At 41.7% G+C, this 20000-nt stretch overlaps 4 protein-coding genes and 1 pseudogene across 5 annotated transcripts in view; 2 read left to right on the top strand and 3 right to left on the bottom strand.

Annotated features, from left to right (window-relative positions):
• The window catches only part of mrpl40 (mitochondrial ribosomal protein L40), a 3317-nt gene extending 120 nt beyond the window's left edge, over positions 1-3197 (top strand). Inside the window, exons 1-4 of the mRNA XM_080852909.1 lie at positions 1-54; positions 390-464; positions 1619-1774; positions 2544-3197. The exon at positions 1-54 is cut by the window's left edge and continues 120 nt beyond it. Coding sequence (XP_080709035.1) covers positions 1-54; positions 390-464; positions 1619-1774; positions 2544-2853 — 595 coding nt within the window. The 3' untranslated portion in view covers positions 2854-3197. The remainder of the gene's footprint in view (positions 55-389; positions 465-1618; positions 1775-2543) is intronic.
• LOC308376383 (tripartite motif-containing protein 16-like) overlaps positions 1-20000 on the bottom strand; it is a 270456-nt pseudogene that overhangs the window by 89365 nt on the left and 161091 nt on the right. The gene's annotated exons all lie outside the window — the stretch shown is intronic.
• Positions 3094-6057, bottom strand: cUnh22orf39 (chromosome Un C22orf39 homolog). The gene is made up of 3 exons (XM_080852910.1): positions 5959-6057; positions 4667-4834; positions 3094-4178 (listed from the first exon to the last, which is right to left on the bottom strand). Exons 1-3 carry the CDS (start codon positions 5983-5985, stop codon positions 4053-4055), a joined length of 321 nt encoding a protein of 106 aa, XP_080709036.1. The 5' UTR covers positions 5986-6057; the 3' UTR covers positions 3094-4052.
• On the bottom strand, positions 6861-10382 carry ufd1l (ubiquitin recognition factor in ER associated degradation 1). The gene is made up of 12 exons (XM_080852502.1): positions 10278-10382; positions 9739-9871; positions 9526-9558; positions 9231-9352; positions 8705-8835; positions 8524-8596; positions 8345-8413; positions 7992-8060; positions 7826-7873; positions 7649-7737; positions 7293-7374; positions 6861-6982 (listed from the first exon to the last, which is right to left on the bottom strand). Exons 1-12 carry the CDS (start codon positions 10278-10280, stop codon positions 6908-6910), a joined length of 927 nt encoding a protein of 308 aa, XP_080708628.1. The 5' UTR covers positions 10281-10382; the 3' UTR covers positions 6861-6907.
• Positions 11668-20000, top strand: part of cdc45 (CDC45 cell division cycle 45 homolog) — a gene marked incomplete at both ends in the record, with an annotated part of 13284 nt that continues 4951 nt past the window's right edge. Inside the window, 9 exons of the mRNA XM_080852363.1 lie at positions 11668-11718; positions 11958-12017; positions 12112-12204; positions 12688-12825; positions 13188-13331; positions 17980-18038; positions 18297-18345; positions 18518-18579; positions 19875-19925. Of these exons, the coding sequence (XP_080708489.1) occupies positions 11668-11718; positions 11958-12017; positions 12112-12204; positions 12688-12825; positions 13188-13331; positions 17980-18038; positions 18297-18345; positions 18518-18579; positions 19875-19925 (707 nt within the window). The remainder of the gene's footprint in view (positions 11719-11957; positions 12018-12111; positions 12205-12687; positions 12826-13187; positions 13332-17979; positions 18039-18296; positions 18346-18517; positions 18580-19874; positions 19926-20000) is intronic.

The raw sequence follows: 20000 nt of genomic DNA, 5'->3' as shown, positions 1-20000 counted from the left end.
TTCAATTATACGCGTTGTTAATACGCTGCTATCCAGGCAGAATGCAGTGCCAAGGTAAGTTGCAGTGTTTAAAATCCACCTAGCTATCTGTAGCTAGGTTAGCTGAGTAACGATATGTTATCGATAGATAGCTCTTATCGTTAGCCATACAGGCAAGGGGGAGATTTAATACAATAATTTGAATTTGGTTGATTGCCTATAACGGTCACATTATGTGCACTTCTCAGCCACATGTACGTATTTAACGAACTGTTTGCCAGCTGCTTTAGCCAAGACATTAACCGAAGCTAAATAGCTAACGCAAGATTATGAATCTGTTAGCATAGTTGCATTATCTTAGGCCATGTTGAAATGTTTAATCAATTGCATAAAATCTTCCTTTATTGCAGTGCTGTAACAGCGACCGTTAGGTGTAACCACTGGTTTGCGTCCGTGTTGTCATTGAAGAGTTCGCCACCATTGAGGTAAGTGTCTGACACCCCTTCTAAATAGTTTCATCATGATATTGCAATACACTGTGCAGTGTCTGTCACTACATGATTGGGACTCTTCTATGAGTGGTAAGTCTAGTGTTGTAGAAGGGTATGTGTGACCAATATTGATTGCATACTAAGGCCGAATCTCGATTGTTCCCCTGGCCCCTTTTGCTTTGTCTTGTCTTTGTCTTAACCCTAGCACTTGCAAGTGTAAGGGCCAAGGGCTGAAAACTTTCCCCTATGAAATGAGACGCCACTCGGTTTCGGGTAGGTCACTTGGCGTCGCTGGATTATACAGGATGGTACATGTAAAGCACAGGTCGATGTCTTCAAACAAGTGCTGTCATTCACAGATATCAAACGGAGTTCGCGGATAAGTTATCTGTAGACATGCGTGACTGTATGAGCTATGAAACTAGCGATTTAAAAAAAGTTTCAATTATGGTTGCAAATATATGACTGTATAGAGCACAAAACTAGACTGTCGTAATTGTTTTGTGGACGGTACATGTAAAGCACGGATTGATGTCTCCAAAGCAAGTGCTGTCATTCACAGATATCAAACGTAATTCGTGGATAATAAAGTTATCTGTACACATGCATGGAGTCAGGCTAGTCCTAGCAAGCTACCATATAATCCAATGAAGTGGTGGCATACGCGCTAATTGTAACCTAAAACTACCGTTTGAAAGCTTCAGTTAAGACCTACAATACTATGCATAGTTCGTGTAGCAGATTTCAGATCAAACCGAGTCATTATAAACATATAAAAAGTTGTGTAGATAGCTTTATTCATGTAAGATATTCCTCGCTTCAAGCAGCCATTTTTTAAAATTAATTCCCGAGCTGGTTTCGCTGTGTGCTCTGGGATAGCCCTTGGAGGAGCAAGGTAGCTCTCCGATCATCTTAAAAACGAGGGCCATACACCACTTAATCTTACCCCTTAATCTTGATCAAATTGGGTATTGAGACACCACTAGCTCTCACATGAACACGCAACTTCAAGGGTAAGGGGAAAGGTAAGGGGTAAGGGGAAGTATTGAGATTGGGCCTAAGTGTTTACTTAGGTGTTCAAATTAGCTGACATCATTTTGGCTAGGAGACACTTGTGGTGGTCTACATATTTGTGTATGTGGTTACAGAGCTGAACCCAGGAAGAAGAAGAAAGTGGACCCCCGGAGGGATATATTGGCAAGAGAGCGCTTGAAGAAGAAACTAAGGAAGATGGAGAAAGTCCCACCTGAGCTGATCCCTATTGAGGACTTCATCACGCCAGCCAAATGCCTTGATGAAATGAGGTACAGTTGAGCTCTAATGCAGAAGGAAGCTCATTGGGATGGCCAGATTTTTGTGTAGGTAATGGTGTTAAAAACCATCTGGTTAACACAAGACCATTAACATGCTGTCCAATCTGGGATGAGGGGTTGTGTCATTCATAAATTCAACATAGGTTCATCATTTCTCCCATGCAATCTCTTGTCTGTGTTTTGTTGGCTTTGCCTATTGGTGGTTTCCCATTTGTACTCAATGCCTTAGGTGAAGGTCTAATCCATGATTCATATCCTTTCTATGTATTTTGGAGATAAGTGCAACAGTGGGTTTTAAGGAGCTGTTGGTGGCCGACTGGGTGTTTCTCAAAGTCAAGGATGCCTCCCTGGTTGGACATGTCTCCTTCCGTGCCTTGCATTTGGAGAACCAACAATGGAACTGTCTAGCGAGTGTGCAGGTCCCGCCTTCAAATTCTGCACTAAAAGGCTCTGGAACCTGCACAAAGAATTGATCCTCAGACTGCATCCTTGACAAATTCTCCTTGGTGGAATTTGAAGGATCCTTGACGTCAGAACAGTCTTTGTCGGGATTTGATGGCATAGCTAGCATCTTTAAAACACAGCTGTCAAGGATCCTTCCTTGACTTTTTCTGAAACACCCTCTTGGTCCGTTTTAGACTATAGACAGGAGACATGTATTTCTAGTGTATGTAAATGTCGTTTATTTTGCACTTTTATGCCTAATCCTTGAGACCTGTGTGTGTGACCTTTCACTTTCGCCTGTTCCCCCATCCCATAGGGCCCGCAGTGAGCCCCGCCTGGCCTTTGAGGAGAGTGAGCGGCGGGCGCTCCTGCTGAAGGAGTGGTCACGCTACAAGCACACCCAGCACCAGGCTGAGATGGCCGCCATCAGCGGGGCGCTGGAGGCCCAGAGACAGGCCCTGGAAGAGCTGAGGCTGGAGTCCGAGGAGCTCTACCTGGCCGCCCTGGCTCCAGACCTGGCCCTCCTCCCCTTCACCCACCAAGGCCCTGGCTACACGGCGCCGATTGTGAACTATGAAGCACCTGAGGGCAAATACAATGACATCACAAAGGTGTACACACAGTGAGGAGATGCTGTATTGCAGTTATGCACGTCGCCCATCAGTATGGGTTATCACTCTCACTCTCACTCTGATTCTGTGTCCGTGTCTCTTGAACAAAAAGATGCAGAATGTGAGCAAGTGAGTGTCAGATTCTCTCCCTGCTGGTTGACACTGGAATAGTTTCAGACATTTACTATTCAAGATGAAAACCAGAGTTATTCAAGTTGAACCAGATTATTGATGATTGAAAGAAATCAGTTGTACTTTTTGGGTCCGTCTTTTTTATTTAATATGCATTTGCTTTTGAAAAACATAAAGCACTGTAAAAAAGGTTTTGTGTGAAACATTAAAAAAGGCGAAGATCACCACCTCATGTTATACTGCTTTGTTATGGCAGGATACCGCACAGTCGGGCTATGATTGTGTTTCATAAATCTCTGTGTAGCAGATCCAACCAGATATTCACATTCATATTGGTATGTGTGAACCTCCAGAATCACAAAGGTGCTCAACATATGATTCACATTATCAACATATACTTTCAATATAAACTAGACTGAAAACTTCTGGGCAGATGGTGACCGTGGATTTCAGTTGTATTTCAATGGGCATGTAATCAATTGTATTTGAGGATCTCAAGTAACTTTCCGATGCGGGCACAACCTGACACTCATGTCTACAAGTCATCACTTCAGGATGCACGGTGCCCTAACCCAGGGCTTAATCAGGTCAGGTCAACACAGTCCTAAACGCTTACTGGTGTGACTGGTGTTAACTGCACAAAGAGAATGGGCCCTAGTGGACCTTCACACTGCTACTGGAGCTGCACCCAACTCGACCAGGCCCACAACTCACAATACTGACGAAGACGGGGAGAGACAAAAGGAAATAAAGCACTCTTCCAGAACAAGGATTGGCTAGTGTTAGTTTGTAGACATGTGTGAAGACAAAACGTTAAACACTCATTCTTCCCAAACAGGAACATTTCAGATACACACCCGGGTACAACACCATTAAGTCATCCCTCTTATGCATCTGTCAGGACTCAACTAGTCCAGTCAAATCCTGAGTGTATTACTTTTTCTTTTTTTGCGGAGACCTCTAGGCAAGCACCAGTTAATGGAACGGAGAATAGTATGGCTGGAAGGTGACTAGATGAGGTATTGAAGAGCGTTTGTATGTGAGTATGAGTGTGCAAGCATGTGTGCAGTGGCAGCGCAGTTTCAGGAGTCCTTGCCCTGATTGAGGGGCATGTGCCAGTCTCTGGGAGGCTCCTTTCTGAGTTCCCACACAGGGGCAAACTTCCTCTGTTCCGCCACACGGCTGCGCTCACTCTCCCGCAGAGCCTCCTGAGACAAAAATAAAAAACACGTCTTGTTTGTTTAGTCTTCTCTACAACTCTATTTCTGTTGGATACAGGTCTCAGTGAAAACAACATGGTGGCAACTCCTGTTAGGCTATAGCCGCACACACTTGGCCACTTGCAGAAGAGGGAGTGGTTGATGTGACCAATCTAACATGTTCTGCTTCTAAAGATAAAAATCATCTGACCAAGACCTTTAAGCTGAGCAAAGCAAAGTGATTCACAAGCCACATGCTTCAAATAATTCTCTTCGCATCCCATTACGTCCTGACAACTGAACCACATTTATACTGTTTATTGACCACATGTATGCTAGCATGCCTATCCTGATATGTGTATGAATCCAGCTGCCGTGTTTCTGATTCTCTCCCCTCCCTCTCTCCTCTGTTGCCTTTAGCCATCACTCCAAGCAATTTTTGCAAGCTCTGTGAAGAGGCTATACTGGTAACTAATGGCCAGAATTCAGGGGCCCACCTTGGCTTGTGAGCAATGGCTCTTCTCCCATTCTTTGCAGTTGCCGTAGTCCTCTTTCCACTGCTCGCAAGTGGGGTGTGTGCCAAAGGTGTAGTAGTGATGGAAGCGGTTCGACAGACTCTTGCAGTGTCGGAACTCACTCCAGTAATCTTCGCATGTACGAGGCGGCTGAGGATAGACAAGGCAGAATGGGAAAAGTCTCAGGAAATGGTCCAGAAAGTGGCAAGGGCTAAGCCAGTGTAGAGATGGGACATGGGCAGACATCACCCAATGACCTGACAGCAACCAAACCCTTTTATCCCAAGACTATACTTGGTGAATACTGGATAAAACGGTTTCCATTATAGTATTCTGGAAATATGTAAATGTAGATGCCCCTGATTTTGGAGTCGGGCGTTTTTCATTGATCAATTCACAGCTAACATGCATGACCCTGTAGTTGCTCGTGCCCAAAACAAATGCAGTTGAAGACATGTTTGTTTCCACATATATAAAGTATTAAGTGGTCACCAATCATAACACCATTCTTAGGTTAATAACTAGTAAGCTAACTACATGCAAAACCTGGCAAACACCACCAACAGCCCAGCTGACACTGATATAAGCTTGCTAATACACTAACTGGTGTCTTTTTGAAGTATAGCAGGCAATGTCACGTTCCACAGAGGGCATATCTACAAAGGGCATATCTTGGATGGCTAGTGGGGAAGACACAGATGTTTATCTGTCCTTCACATGACCATATGCCATCAAAATGAATTTGAGGATGGCACCAAAACTAGTTGCCTATAAAACCATACCTCAAAAAGTGTCAAATTGTTGCATAGTGTTACTTTAAAGTTGTCTTTAGGTGTCAGGCAAGTTGATAGACAGCAATTAGCTATCTAGTTGGTTAGGCTACAGCTAGATAGCTGGCTTGACAAGCTAGCTTACATGCACACCAACAACATTGAAGCCACGTTACCGTATAACAGAAATGTATTCATACAAAAAATGTATCTGAGTAATAAAGAAACATTACTGGTGTTGTAATGGGGCAATGACTATGGCTAACGCTAACCCACAAGACAATGACGAAGAGACCCCTATGTCATTCAAATCGACAATGTTAACTAGCATCCGCTAGCTTTCATGCTACGTAGCTGACCGCATGCAAGCACATACATTAGGCTCTGAAACAATTTTCCGAAAAATAAAAACCGTCATCAACGCAGCTCTATTCTGTTAAAAGTGTTGTTGGCATTTACACGTAGACATAATAGTAGTACACACAATTTCAGAAGTGCACGTACCCTCCACAATGCCCCTGACCCAGCCATTGCATGCAATCAGTGTGAAAACTGAAACAACAAATCACGTCGCCCTAGCTTCCAACTAATGATCTGTTTTTGTTAATTCTCGAATTGGGCAACGATTTATTCAAAGTTCTGTTTACTGGTTAAAAGGCATTTCTAATTCAGCGGCAGCTTTCAAGCAGGAACACAGGAGTAATTTCGTGAAGTGTCATTAGTTGTTCCTTGAAGCAGTTCACGGAAAGGTAAGTATGTCAAGTAGGAGTTTTTTTCCCCTATTGATCGAGTCATGATCATTAACCGCTCCATGCATCGGTGATATGCGTATATGGTTCTAAATACTATAACTTTAAACCTTTGTTGGTAGTTAAATGTACTACTTCTTAACACATAACTTACTAAAAGCCACATGACTTAGAAACAAGTAGTGAAAAATGTGGGGGGAAAAAGTGTCTAAAATGACATTTGGCTGGAATATTTTTAAGACACAATGTCTGTAACAACTAAAAAGCTGGGCAGGTGGTGGTATTAGTTTAATATTCTGTACATCAATATTTAAAAAAAAAATCCCTCATGGTACTCATACATATAAGCGGTCCTTTCACAGAAATGAAACAGATTACGGGATGAAACTAATTATAGAAATTCTTTAAATGATAAACATTATTAATAAACCAAAAAAGTGTTATGTTGGTCCTACCAATGACCAACTCCAATGGTTTGAAGGAGTTTGTCCACACACACTTTAATTTTTCCCACATAAAAATTCAAGAAGTCACATCCTCACTTAAAAAGCATTCACACAAAGGCTTCTTCCCTCACTCATTTCTGAGAAAAAAATACCCATCATTCTTGGAAAATGAGTGGGAAAAAAGAGAAAAAGCAAATGAATCCAAATCTGCTTTGAATGTTGGTTTGTTTATTACTAAAGACTTGTCTGGTGTGTTCTTCACGGCTTGCGTCCTTTCTTGCGCAGAGACTGGCCTTCTCCCTGGAACGGCGTAAAACTGGTTCCTGCTTCGTCCTGAAAACACACACAGTCAAAAGCCCTATTAGGTTAGTAGGGGATTAACGACTAGTGCTACATTCTACGACTAGTGCGTTTCCATACCTCTGCTTCATACAGCACTGAAATCACATGGGTGATAGTTTCTCACAAAACACATACCGCTGGACTTACTGGTATGTACATGGAGTGTATCACATTCAGCCAATTTTTGCTATCAACTGATTAAGAAATTTGCAGTTCTAATCTGACCATCTTCCCCAAGACGAGAATCTGCTAAAAGAGAAGTCTGTGATCATGAGCATCAAGTCTCATCTTTTCTCCTCACCTCATCAATTCTGCGTGCCTGTGGCCGGTAGTTCCTCATGAAGGTGAGGCGACCAATTTTGTATTCGTAGTTGGGAATCCCGCTGCGAGGACACAGAGACTGACTTAAGAACAGGCATGACCGCATCTCTGCTACACATGCTAGACCCACTCTTGAGGCAGCAACAGCATTAGCTAAACACAGCTGTTAATCAAGGTAAACTAAATCAACAGAATATAAAAGTAAATCCCAAAGGCATTGGCATACGGCCTTGGCCTGGTGTACAATGCCTAGGCAGAGAGCTCATTAAAGTGAGCCTCTGATCATATGGTTTATGGCTAAAAGCTGTGTGGCCAGCCTCTGTGGCCAGTACTGACCGTTTGATGTCACTGGGGTCAATGGGGGCGGGGCTGGCTTCTATGCCTTTCAACTTCCCATCCAAACGGTTGCCTGATCCCGTGAAGGCCTAAGAACCAAAGAGAAACATGTCAAGAGATTCTTCAATATGAACCTGGTATTATGAGTTACACTGCCAGACACATTTTAGAACTTACCCTGAAACCTAGGTCCATCTCATAGTTGCTTGGGTCTGTGTCTTCCTCCTAGACAAAATCCAAAACAAGGCACCAGACAGTATTTTAGGAAAAGAAATCTATTTGATAAAAGTTGTTATGCAAATGGTGTTACGTATGGTCATCATGCCCTCCTACGAGCCCATACCACAGGTTCCTCGTGGTGCTGTGGGTGTCGCTCTGGCTCCTTGTATCCCAATGGAGCATCAAAATCCACCTGTGACCAAACACAACATGCACTCCCTCAACACATGTCTAATTACACACATATACAGAATTTCAACTGATAATTGAAATGGAGAAATCGTGCATAGCTTACATACATGGCATAATGACCCAAATAGATAGATACGAGCAAGTCACCATAACTTAACTCTGGTCATGCTGCGTTCGGTAAGTGAAATGTATTTATCTGAAGGCATTTATTTTTCTCTATGTCCTATCATCCATTTGTTCCTTTACTTAATATGAAGCAGCTGTGGTGCTGTGCCACATACTCACGTTCATGTCGCACTCGATGATTGACACAGCTTTGTCAGGTTTGGTTTCCATAACTCGGAGCTCGTAGATCTGAGTAAAAAGTGAAACAGGACATCTCAGTCAGTGCAACATGAAATATTTGACTGAGAACAAGTGCTTTTTGTAACTGGATTAGTTGCAAAACTACAGACTACGGTCACCTTTTCATTGTAGTTAATAGCAATGACATCACTGGTTGTCAAACAGGCAAAGTTTCTCAGAGCATTTTCTAACCTGTAAAAAAAGCATCCCAAAAAAACAACATATCACATTTCCTTACAAATCTAATATTAATACACACAGTATAATATTCAACAGTGCATGTTTGTAAAGATTGCATACACTGCTTTGGGGTTGGTGATGTCCAGGAAGTCAGGGCTCTGAGGCTGGAACTTTGAGTAAGTGGCCACCATCAGGTTCACACTTTCCACCTGTACCAATCCACCTTCTTCTAGCAGCAAGTTCTGCATCATCTGGTGAGCAAAACCAACAAACACACACATTAAAGTCATAGCACATTCTCTTCTCAGTTATTTTCAGAGTCATTGTGAGTCACTGCGTACTCTTGCCAAGGTTTACAGTAATCCTCTATAAATATTATATAGTATAAATACATTCTGTCATTTAAAAAATGTTCACTTCCAGTGAACTTAAAGGTAATTCTGGTGAGAGTTGGATGATATTTAAGCTCAATAACCAATCAAATGACACCCCTTCCTTCCGTGCTCCTAAAACAACATGTTTATTCAGTCTGAGCCCATATGTTTCTTTCCCATTTACAGAGCCAGGTCTGTGTACGAACAATGACTGCATTGTCGGCACTCTACAACATATGTACTAATCTAGTCTGTGCTGGTAAAAGACTCACCCAATGTGGCAGGTAGCAAATCCCCTCGTCAGCCACAAACTCTAGAACTCCACAGTGTGTCATCCTGTCTGAGTTCTTATTAGTCAGCTTGAACAGCATGGGGTATGTGATGTTTAGCCTGCCTAGATTAGAGGGATATCAGAAAAAGTAGCAATTGAGCAATTGGCTTTAAGCTTTAGTCACAAATGAATAGGAGGTATATGATGACATAATTAATTTGTGCTAATATGTATGTGTGTGTATGTATGTACTGGTAACATTGTACACTAATAGGGTATTTCTTGGTGGTACTTACTCAACTGGTCCAGCGCTGAAGGAGGCATTATGACTAAAAAGAAAAAAAGAAAATAAATTAATGCTACTGTGTAATTCCTAAGGCTGGTTTGACAGGCATAGTCAAGCCCTTTATTAAAGACTAAAATTAAACCTGAATGAGGTGAAAACTCTCATGCAGACCATATACTGTACATGTACAGAGGTGCATGTAAAGAATTTAAAGTCACTGTACTTTTTCCTCCCTTCTCCACGTCTGATCTGTCATTAGGCCCCGCCAGCATGGACACAGAATAACAACGGTACTGTGTGGAGAAGCGATTCTGGAAGGCCCGAGGCATCGGGTGGTCAAACATGTTGAAGGAAAACTGTGTAGAAAGACATATAACATGTACTCACGTATACTGTTGCAGGAAAACTGTTTCACGATAATTTTGACAGGGTATTTTGTTAGGAACTGGCTGTATTTGACAGCCATTCATCAAAATACAGGCCTCAATACATAACGCGATTGTTCACACATAATGCATTGACAGCACCTTTTTCTGGCTGCAGCTACGATGAACCGTATTAATGTAATGTAACCTCTAATGGCCGTTAGCAAAACAACCAGATATTGTTAGCAAGCTAAAATAAGTTCACTGGCTATCTAGCTGACTTGACTATTCCTTGTATCCATCAGTCATTAAGTCAAGAGAGTTCAGAACACAGACTAAACAACGAGTGGTAGAGATTCATCTCAATTAAAGACTGAGAATGTATGCATCTACGTACCATATTTTCAAGCTGTGAAGTTTGCTACTTAAGCAATATTAAACAACAATATCAACTGCAGCTACTTCACGGAATGCTATCTCATCTCCAGGAAGTGTTGCAGCTATGGAGGAAGTGACGGAACAGCAAAACAAACCCAAAGTACCAATCAACACACAGGGAGGGACGATCTCCACGCTAAAATTCTATTGGTCTCGTGCTTGACAACTTGTCACTTGGAACAGAAATTCACCCTTCGCTAAGCCCCGCCCACCTTAACTACTGTTGCTACGCCTGACAAGCTTTCGTACCTGGCATATCAATCTCAATGATAAGTGCCGTTATCTGACGTCCGCAGAGAGATAATTACTAATTTCTGGAGTTCAGGGGAGATCTCTGAAAGAACGAGGCAAAAGGGGCTTCAGTATGCTTTTGAGGGATACATACATGATATCTGCGCGAAGTCAGACAATGGGGAAATACATATTAAAACCTCCGGCAACCCCCCTGATGCTCCCACGTAGGAACTGACACAGGGAGAGCAGCAATCGGATTGGGGAAGTCGTGTGTCGGCCGTCATTTAACAAAATGCTAAAATATATTGAACAGTATGTCAAAGCGAGCCTGCATCTTGTCTCTTACCATTTTATTTTACGTTAAAATGTACGCATTCTAAACAAAGAACCGTAATCATTTGCAAGCAATACTGAGATGAGTTAACTATCCGCTAGCTTGATAACATTAGCTTGTCCTCATGTTGGAGACTTAACAAAGTGCCAAAATACATTCAACAGTATGTCAAACGCGAACAGTAGATATGTATCTTATAGTCTCATTTTACGTTAAAATATGTGCATTGTGAACAAAGAACTGTAATTGTATGCTAGCAATACTGAGATGAGTTAGCTCGCTTGCTAACATTAGCTTGTTGTAAGCAAATATAAGTGTTCTTTGTAAACATTCAGCTACGATTGGGGCCTCCCACACTTCTTTATCCACTCACGGCATTTCTCATATTGAGTTTTGGGTTTTGGGAAAGCAAAAATTCAACCCCACCCTCCAAACTCTTTGGGTATCGGCTGTCGGTTTTGCACAACCCATAGGCACAGTGCTTCGGAATCTTCACTTTGCCAAATGTTTGTCAGGTCCTCCGCGCTTAGTTACCCGTTGCTAAACTACGATTGGCCTGGGGCAGTTTTTGGGCGTGGCTTAGCGAAGGGTCAATTCTATTGGGTATTTCACTTCAGAACACCCAATGCTACAATAATCAGATTTGGCGCCATATTTTTAACAAGGAAACGCAAGCTCCGCAAAAACAGTTTGGACAACAACGCAGCAGAAAACACTTTAAACAGGAATTCTTTTGGCAGTTTAGACGTTTATTTGAGTACATTTTAACTAGGGTTTTAATATGTTTATAACAGATATTCGAAAGGATTTTTATGATGTGGTTGTCCACCAGGTGAGGAACTGTTTGTAACGTTAACCCTAGTTAGTATTTTGCTAACCTACCCAGTTAGCCAGTAAGCGACAATCCCGCGGCATACTTTCTGTAATGCTAGCTAACATTTGCGCTAGATGTAATGTTGACAGTATTTATTTGTGGCTAGTGCTAATCCTTAGCGTCTATGAACATTTGCTGTTATACTCAATATGTCAAAACTCGAAGAGTTATTTGTTTGTCATTAACCTCCCTTTTAGAGAGTAGCCCTCCTGGTAGCTTCGGACATTGATGCGTTATGCGCCTGCAAAGTTCTCCAGGTCAGTCTCTAGTGTTTATGTCCGATTTCTGAATTTCAAAATTAATGGTCGATTCTTTTGCAAGACGATGTGTTTGTGTTTTCTTAATGCAAAGGCTCTATTCCACTGCGATCAAGTGCAGTACACCCTGGTTCCCGTGACTGGGTGGCAGGACTTGAGCATCGCTTTCATAGAGCACAAAGAACAGGTGAGGCATTGCCCTTATCATTGAAAGACATTATAACGCCGAATACAAATATATTACCCCATTAAAGTTGTCGACTAAGCACGTAGCTGCCCCACACAACTAAATCGACTGTCAGTTTAATCCACACATGTCAATTGGGGAACATTTTCGAGTAATTGGTTAAGGTGGTGTTAGGAGTCTCAGACAATGATTAAAATCCAACCATAAAACGTATGTAGCCATTAGAAAGTTTGTTATTTACCACTTGTGAATCTGACAATGACAGTAGTGTCTGTCACTTTGAGCAACAATGACAATCACATACAGGCTAACTTTGCATGGATCTGACCCTGATCTTAGGCTAATTTAACCTTGAATGTGAATTTGTATTAATAAACCATTTTTACATTGAATGATGGGAGCCGAAAGACAAGTGTATGTCTAACTAAATAAAAGTGAGTGTGTGTGTGTGTGTGTGTGTGTGTGTGTGTGTCCACTCTGTAGTATCGTTATTTTGTGCTGATAAACTGTGGAGCAAACATTGACCTTCTGGAGACACTCCAGCCAGAAGACGACACCATCTTCTTCATCTGTGACACACATAGACCTGTTGATGTTGTCAACGTCTACAATGACACTCAGGTAACCTTAGGGAGCCCTTTTTCTTGCTGTGTGAATTATTTTTATTTTTTACAGCATTAGGGTATAGAACAAACCGTAGGGTGTGAGCCACACCTGAATTATTCACTGTGTTCCATATGATCAATTGTCACTCAGTTGCACTTAAAAGCTATATACATGGATATGTGTGTAGACAACTGTGCTGTACTAAGGTGATGGTATATGTGTGTGTTTCTGTGAGACTTTCATTGGCATTTAAATGTACAGGCCTTGGGCTCTGAAAAGCATTTAATTTTTTTAGTATTTTAGTAGTTTTTCTGCTAATATCTAATGGACCTATATAATGAATAAAGGTTTGTGAAAACTGAAATTTCTGTTGCCAGATTAAGCTCATGATAAAACAGGATGATGACCTTGGCATACCTTCCTATGATGACATCTTCCGAGAGGATGAAGATGGAGAGGACTCTGGGAATGAGAGCGATGATGGCTCAGAGCCTTCTGGGAAACGTAGGCGATTTGAAGAGGTTTGTGAGCTGTGCATCGGTCAAACATGAATGTGTCTGCAAAGTTTTTTGCTTTCTTTGCTTTTTTGTGTTCTTAAATTGGCCCTAAAGCTGTTGTTCCCTAATTTTGTGTGTGTGTGTGTGTGTGTGTGTGTGGTCGCAGCCCAGCTCTCAGCACGACGCAACAGGGAATTTCAAAACATGTTCTTTATTAACTCTTTAAATTATGAACTAAGGCACTCAAACATTACAACTAAAGGTAGTCAAATTAACAGAAAATAGGGGAAAACCTACGCCTTGCAACCAGCGTCTTCCCGTCTGTCTTTCTCTCTCTCCAGCACTGCTTCACACTGACTCTTAAACTCTTTTGTTTGACTAGATTGGCACTGATCAGCCCCTAGGCAAACAATCTGCAGGTGAGCTGCAATTGTCCTATCGCTAAGCCCCGCCTTTTGAACGCAGACGGGCCAATGGCAGTTTAGTAACAGCTGCACTCGGACATTGTGAGTTTACAGCTCCATAGGCTAGCATTAGATACAGTGATTTTTCGGTTGTTTTATGAAGTTTGTGGTAATGTAGGTTCAACAAAAATGTCCAAACGATGTGCATGGGGTAGATACAACACTTATACGAGGTATCATGAGAGCAGGCACGTGCATAGACATTTTGGGGGGCAGGTGCTCAAAAAAAAAAAAAAGGGCGCCCATCACCAAAATGATTACTTAAATTAAATCTCTCTCGCTCTCTGGCTTCCACTCCCTTAACGTCTGATACATCAAATGATGTCTGGAGTGCCTTTTCTCTGTAATTGGTCCACCTCACCATGCTTGTGCATCAAATCTGAACTTGGGGACTTTTTTAGAAAACCAATGCTTTTGGAATGACCGAAATTGCATCCTCACTTTCAGTTCTTTCCTTCACATGCCCTTGCTGTGATGTGGAGAGGGCTGCTGTCACTTCACCCTCTTCTTCACTCTTATCCTTAAGCAACACTGTTTCTGTTGCTGCCCCTGAACATAACTTAGTCTGTCCTTCATAATCTGTGATGGGCTCCTCTGGACCAGGTAGGTTAACTGATTCTCCCTCATTTGATTGGCTCCTTGATGGCCTGATCCAAGTTAAATGGGTGTGGCTACTCTGAGCTGCTTGCTGCTGTTCCCTGTCCATCTGCTTCTTGAGTCTGTCTTTTTTGGCATTATGCTGCAAATTTTGTAAATGAGATAAATCAATGTTGTGGATAATAATTTAACTGTTTTCTGAAGGTTAAAGCATAAGCAGCATTACACTTAGTATGCTGTTCTCAGCCTGTGTTCCCTCTAGGCAGGATTAGACAGCTAGCTTACACTTCCCTTATTTTACTCTTTTTTTACCCTCTGCAATTACTCATACAAGTTTGATCGTTGTAAAACAGGCAAAACGAAGAGATACACAAATATCACGTTAAACAATGTGGGACAAGGATAGCATGACACCGAGAGCTAGCATAGTTTACCTGCTATTTTCTAGCTGTGAATTCTCGTGACATTTATAAACATAAATTCAACATACTTTCGAAATTGTCTAAACGGCATTTATACAACACAAAATATGCACTTTCAGACAAATAATGTCATTAAACCTGACAAACGTCAGTAAACAGCTGGACAATGCTTTCAAATCAAGTTAGGTGTCTGTTTATTTTTTTAGGAAACGTCGGACCAGTCCGGTTTTCAGACGTATTGTTTTCAGAGGCACTAATGTTGTTGTTAATTTATAAAAAACAACATCGGGGGATTGCACAAACACCGCCATTACCTGTTTGTCTGATGCAGGTCAGTGAAGAAGTAGGCTGCACCGGTTGGCCTGCCGCTCAACACTGATGTGGGGGATACTTATTCTATGTCTATGCCGCGGAGCATGTCGGGGCGAAATTCTCACAAGAACTCAAATAAATGCCCCCTCAGATATCAAAACACAAATTGATGAAAATGAAAATTGATGACGAGAGACTAATTTGTGTTCAAAAAATATTGATGAAACCCTAGATGAAAAAAATTGGTCTCCAGCAAAACAGGGCACTTTTTCTCAACCAGGGCACAAGGGCTGGTGCTTGAGCACCACTTGGGGTCTATCTGTGCACGTGCCTGGAGAGGATAGGCAATGGGGTATATTGTATCTAATTTCCTAATCGAAAACAAGACCGGTCCAAATATCTCCGGTGGATTAAGCTGTGTGGCAGACCACACAGTGAACGCTACGTTCATTAGCTTTCTGCCATACTCTTGTTAGGTTGGAATTTTCCTTTGCTAAAGCAATCAACTAAGCCTACATGATAAAAGGCATACTCATTATTCACAGTACCTGCTTACTTTCACCACTGATGTTATGCTAGGCTTAGGCAAGTTATCTCTGGTTCAAACTAGCTAACGTTAACGATTCACTAGCTGCACTAGCGTAGCTTTGTCAGTTAGGACAGTTTGTTAAAAATCGGCCATTCTATCAAACAAACGATTTGCACAAGTATACATAGGTTTAATAATGGATTAACATGACAACGTGAACGAAACTCACGCATGCCGGTAATTAACAAGGTTACAATAACAAGCTAGACAGTTAGGACCATATGGTTAGGACACTGTCCAGTCAGGGGCAGGTTAATGCTAGTTAATAAACGTAGGTGTACATCTCTGTGCTTTCCAGATTAGTTTAATTAACTGAATGTGAATTCATTGTATCTTTCCCATGCGGTGCATGAATAATGCTGGTATTGGATGTATTCATCTGCAATCGCGATGACCGTGAGTTGAAGCTTCTCCCTCTTGCATTGAGCTCTGTAAATTCTCGCCTCAAATTTAAGCTTGTTATCCACCATATCGAGTTTTAAATTGTATACATATCCCTCCATTGCATAATTAAGTCCCTTTTGAAGGCTTCTAGACGAAATCAGGTCCTTTTGTCTCCAAAAGTTGTCTAGAGCCTATTGGGATATAGTTTTGACACTGATAGCTGCCATTGTAAACTCTAGTCAGCTCTGATAACGGGTCCGAGTTAGCTACAGTAACAATGGGGAGCGGGGCTTAGCTATAGGTCAATTAGGGAAAGCTCGACCTGCCTAGTCCCCAGCAAAACCTCCCCAGGGTCCTAAAGTCTGTCTTGTATAACCCTGTTTAAGGGAATTCACTCATGTTTAAACTAAGTGAGAGCCTAAGAGCAGCTTGGGCTACCACAGTGTGTGTGTGTGTGTGTGTGTTAGAGCATGGCAACCCGACCCGAGCCAGTCGGAACCCGTCAGGTTGGGCCGGGTTCGGAAAAATATTAGAAATGTATAAGCGGGCTCGGGTCGGGCTTGACACATCAGCGCGATAATGCATTGAACATTCCAAATTTAAAATATCTTAATAAATAGTCAAGCCAACTGTCTGCTTCACATGATGCAAAAGTTCGTTTTTGACAAATAAAATAAATTACATTTAGGTCCTACATTTTAGGATAACAGCCTTCCTCCCGTGGCGGGAATTTGTTTACGTCCGTGACAACATGATTACAGGTGGCAAAATGGCATCACGGAGAAAGTTCATCTGGAGACTTTAAAATGATACTAAACGAAGGGAAATCTACTGTATGGAGGTATTTCTGCTTAGTAGACGATGCAAATTCTAATTTGGTTGTTGGATATGTCCAATGTAAGAAGTGTGAAGTTTTAATGAAATTTGATTGATGCAATATCGTTCTCGACAACAACATGGATTAAACCTCGGATAGTTTCAGAATGAACGTCGGCATGCTAAAAGATCTTCAATGGTTAGACTTGTCTGTTTTGTCCCCGTTGGTGTAGCATGAAACGTGAGTTTTATTAAAGCATAGTTTTTGTAATGTGTAGCTATTTCATTCCGTTTGTTAACCTTTCCTGCTGTCTGTCTCTGAAAGTTGGAGATTGCAGGGGAGTAAAATGCTCCACGGCCGAAGTAGATTACATGTTTTTAACTTAGGGGTTAATTCCCTTTCCTTTACGTCTGCTGCTGGTTAGTAAATACAGACCGCAGGAAAGGTTAACAAACGGTTTGAAAAAGCTACACATTACACACGCTATTAATATGCTTTAATAAAACTCACGTTACTCACATACTGGTTAACACTGTTACAGCACAAATGTTTGTCGCTAGTACATCCTAACTAGGCGTCACCTTTGTCCTTGTACGTGCTCCTCTTAAAGGAGCCGCACCATTTTACTAAACGTTCTTGCAATGTGAATCATTTAATTAAAATATGCTTATTGGCCTTATTGTGTACGGTTGTGCGTTTAACAGCGCTTGTTTGTGTGAGAGAGAGGGCATTTAACTGTTGATGCCCCAGTTTAATAAAGCCAGGATATTCATAAAAGACGTACGTCAATGTGGCATAAGTAGGCTACTATGAACAGTTGAGAAATGAATTCCGTCGGGCTCGGTTTGGATTCGAAAAAAAAAATGTTAATGGCTGTCGGTCTCGGTCCGGGCTGGGTTACTATTCTGTTGGTTGAGGGCCGGGCTCGGACAGAAAAAACCGGCCCGAGCCACGCTCTTGTGTGTGTGTGTGTGTGTGTGTGTGTGTGTGTGTGTGCTCATGCGTGTTTTTATACATCTTCAACTCATGTTGTATGTGCATGCATCTGTGTCTGAGGTTGTGTTTTGATCCTGTGTGTGTGTTCTAGGGTGCGGTGGAGAGAAGGATAGAGAGGCAGAGAGCGAAGAGGGAGTGGGAGGCGCGCAGGTAACTGAAGGTTTTGGAGCTGTTTTGCATGAAGCAGACAAGAGTCCACTCTCTTTAATGGTGTTGTGTGTCTGAATACCATTTCTGTATTCAGTCTTTTGTAAGAGATGAGATTTCAAGACAGGAGTATACGTAATTTTTGTCTTCAGTCTTGTAAATTCGTTTTTTAAATGGGTATATTTATGTGGGTTCACAGGCTGATATCGGGTGTGTGTGGATGTGTGTGTGTGTGTGTGTGTTTGTGTGTTTTTATTCCAGGCGGGAGATCTTATTTGATTATGAGCAGTATGAGTATCACGGCACCTCAGTAAGTAGTAGCACATCACTCTTTTGAACCCCACTCTTCTAAGACTGAGAGTTCCTTTTAGGAAATACTGAAGAGGGAAGTGGAGTGCTTTCTCCCTCTTCATCAGCAGCTCACGGCAGGCAGGTTGTATCTTAGGGGGCGTTTCTCATGTGTTTGTATTCTCATGTTTCAGGCAGCTATGGTCATCTTTGAACTAGCCTGGGTCATGACGAAAGACAACAAAGATATGCTGTGGTAAGTCACAATCATAAGGGCTCAGATACACATACGCGTTTTTGTAAAAACGGGACGCGAGCAAATGCATTGATTCCTATGGTACGGCGCGTTTAAAGCGTGCGCCCCTTCTCCACCACGCGTTGCGTCTTTGAAGCGTTTTTTAGGTGCGCTTAAAAGTTGAACTATTCTCAACTTTCCAGCGCAAGGCAGGGAAGCGCACCGCTTCTGTTTTGGCTGCCGCACTTTGCCAAGGCGTTACTGAAGCGTCTACGCCTAAATAAAGACGCGTATGTGTATTTGAGCCCTAAGTGTGTATGTGCATATGTGACTGCTGTGTTCAGATGACCTGAAGTGTGTGTGTGTGTGTGCATATGTGACTGTGCTGTGTTCAGATTAGGGCTGAAAGATTAATTGCATTTGCGGTTTAATCGCGATATGATGAGACGCGATTTTCAAACCGCAACTTAAATAAAAACCGTGATAAAAAAAAATAAAGAAAAAGTTTTTTTTTTTTTTTAAGATGGAAAATTTTGCACACAGTGATTAAAGCAGCATAAGGGATCACTTGCTAATCACTAACGAGATGCTAGTGGCTCAAACTAGCGAAATCTCTTGAAATGTGCTTACTTTGACACTAGTTAGTCAACAACTGTCCTAACACAGTCAAACATCAAGCAAGTGCAACACAAGACGACAAATACGCTACTTACTAGTTCGGCAGACAGTAAAAACCAGGCGGCTTCAGGCACACCTACATAACGCAGTCATTTGCCTACGGACCCTGGTATGGCAATGGCACAGAGGCGATTCTCCATATTAAAAGTCATTGTAGCGCCCCAATTTTCAAAAAATGTTATTTTAAGGTAAAACTGCTTATCCTAACCCTGAAGTACAATTACTGCATAAGGCCAATTTAAAAAGTGCATTGCCTTGTGTTAATACTTGACTTTGTTTAAATAACTTAAATGCACAGTGGCAAAGCAACCGATTTGTTTCTGTAATGAGCAGTTAAATACAAATGTAAAATGTGGGAAAGAATATTTCACACTAAATGTATCTAATATTGTGTCATATTTAAATCATTCAGTACGTTTTGTTGGAGAAAAAAAGAGGATGACATTTAAAAAAATCTCATATCGAATCGCAATCACAATATTTTGGGGGGAAATCGCAATTAGATTATTTTCCCAAATCGTTCAGCCCTAGTTCAGATGACCTGAAGTGTGTGTGTGTGTGTGTGTGTGTGTGTGTGTGTGTGTGCATATGTGACTTTGTTGGTTTGTCATTGATCATGTTTCGTCTCTATTTGATAGGTGGGCCATTATTGGTTTGACAGATCAGTGGGTCCATGACAGAATCCCTAAGTAAGAGTTGGCATTTAGTATTTCATATATAAATGAGGACTACGCTTGTAAAAGACACAGACACGTCATAGATTC

The sequence above is a fragment of the Sprattus sprattus genome (assembly GCF_963457725.1).
Source record: "Sprattus sprattus genome assembly, chromosome: 15".
Lineage (NCBI taxonomy): Eukaryota > Metazoa > Chordata > Actinopteri > Clupeiformes > Clupeidae > Sprattus > Sprattus sprattus.
Note: the sequence above shows the minus strand (reverse complement) of the source record. Positions and strands in the feature narration are given on the sequence as shown.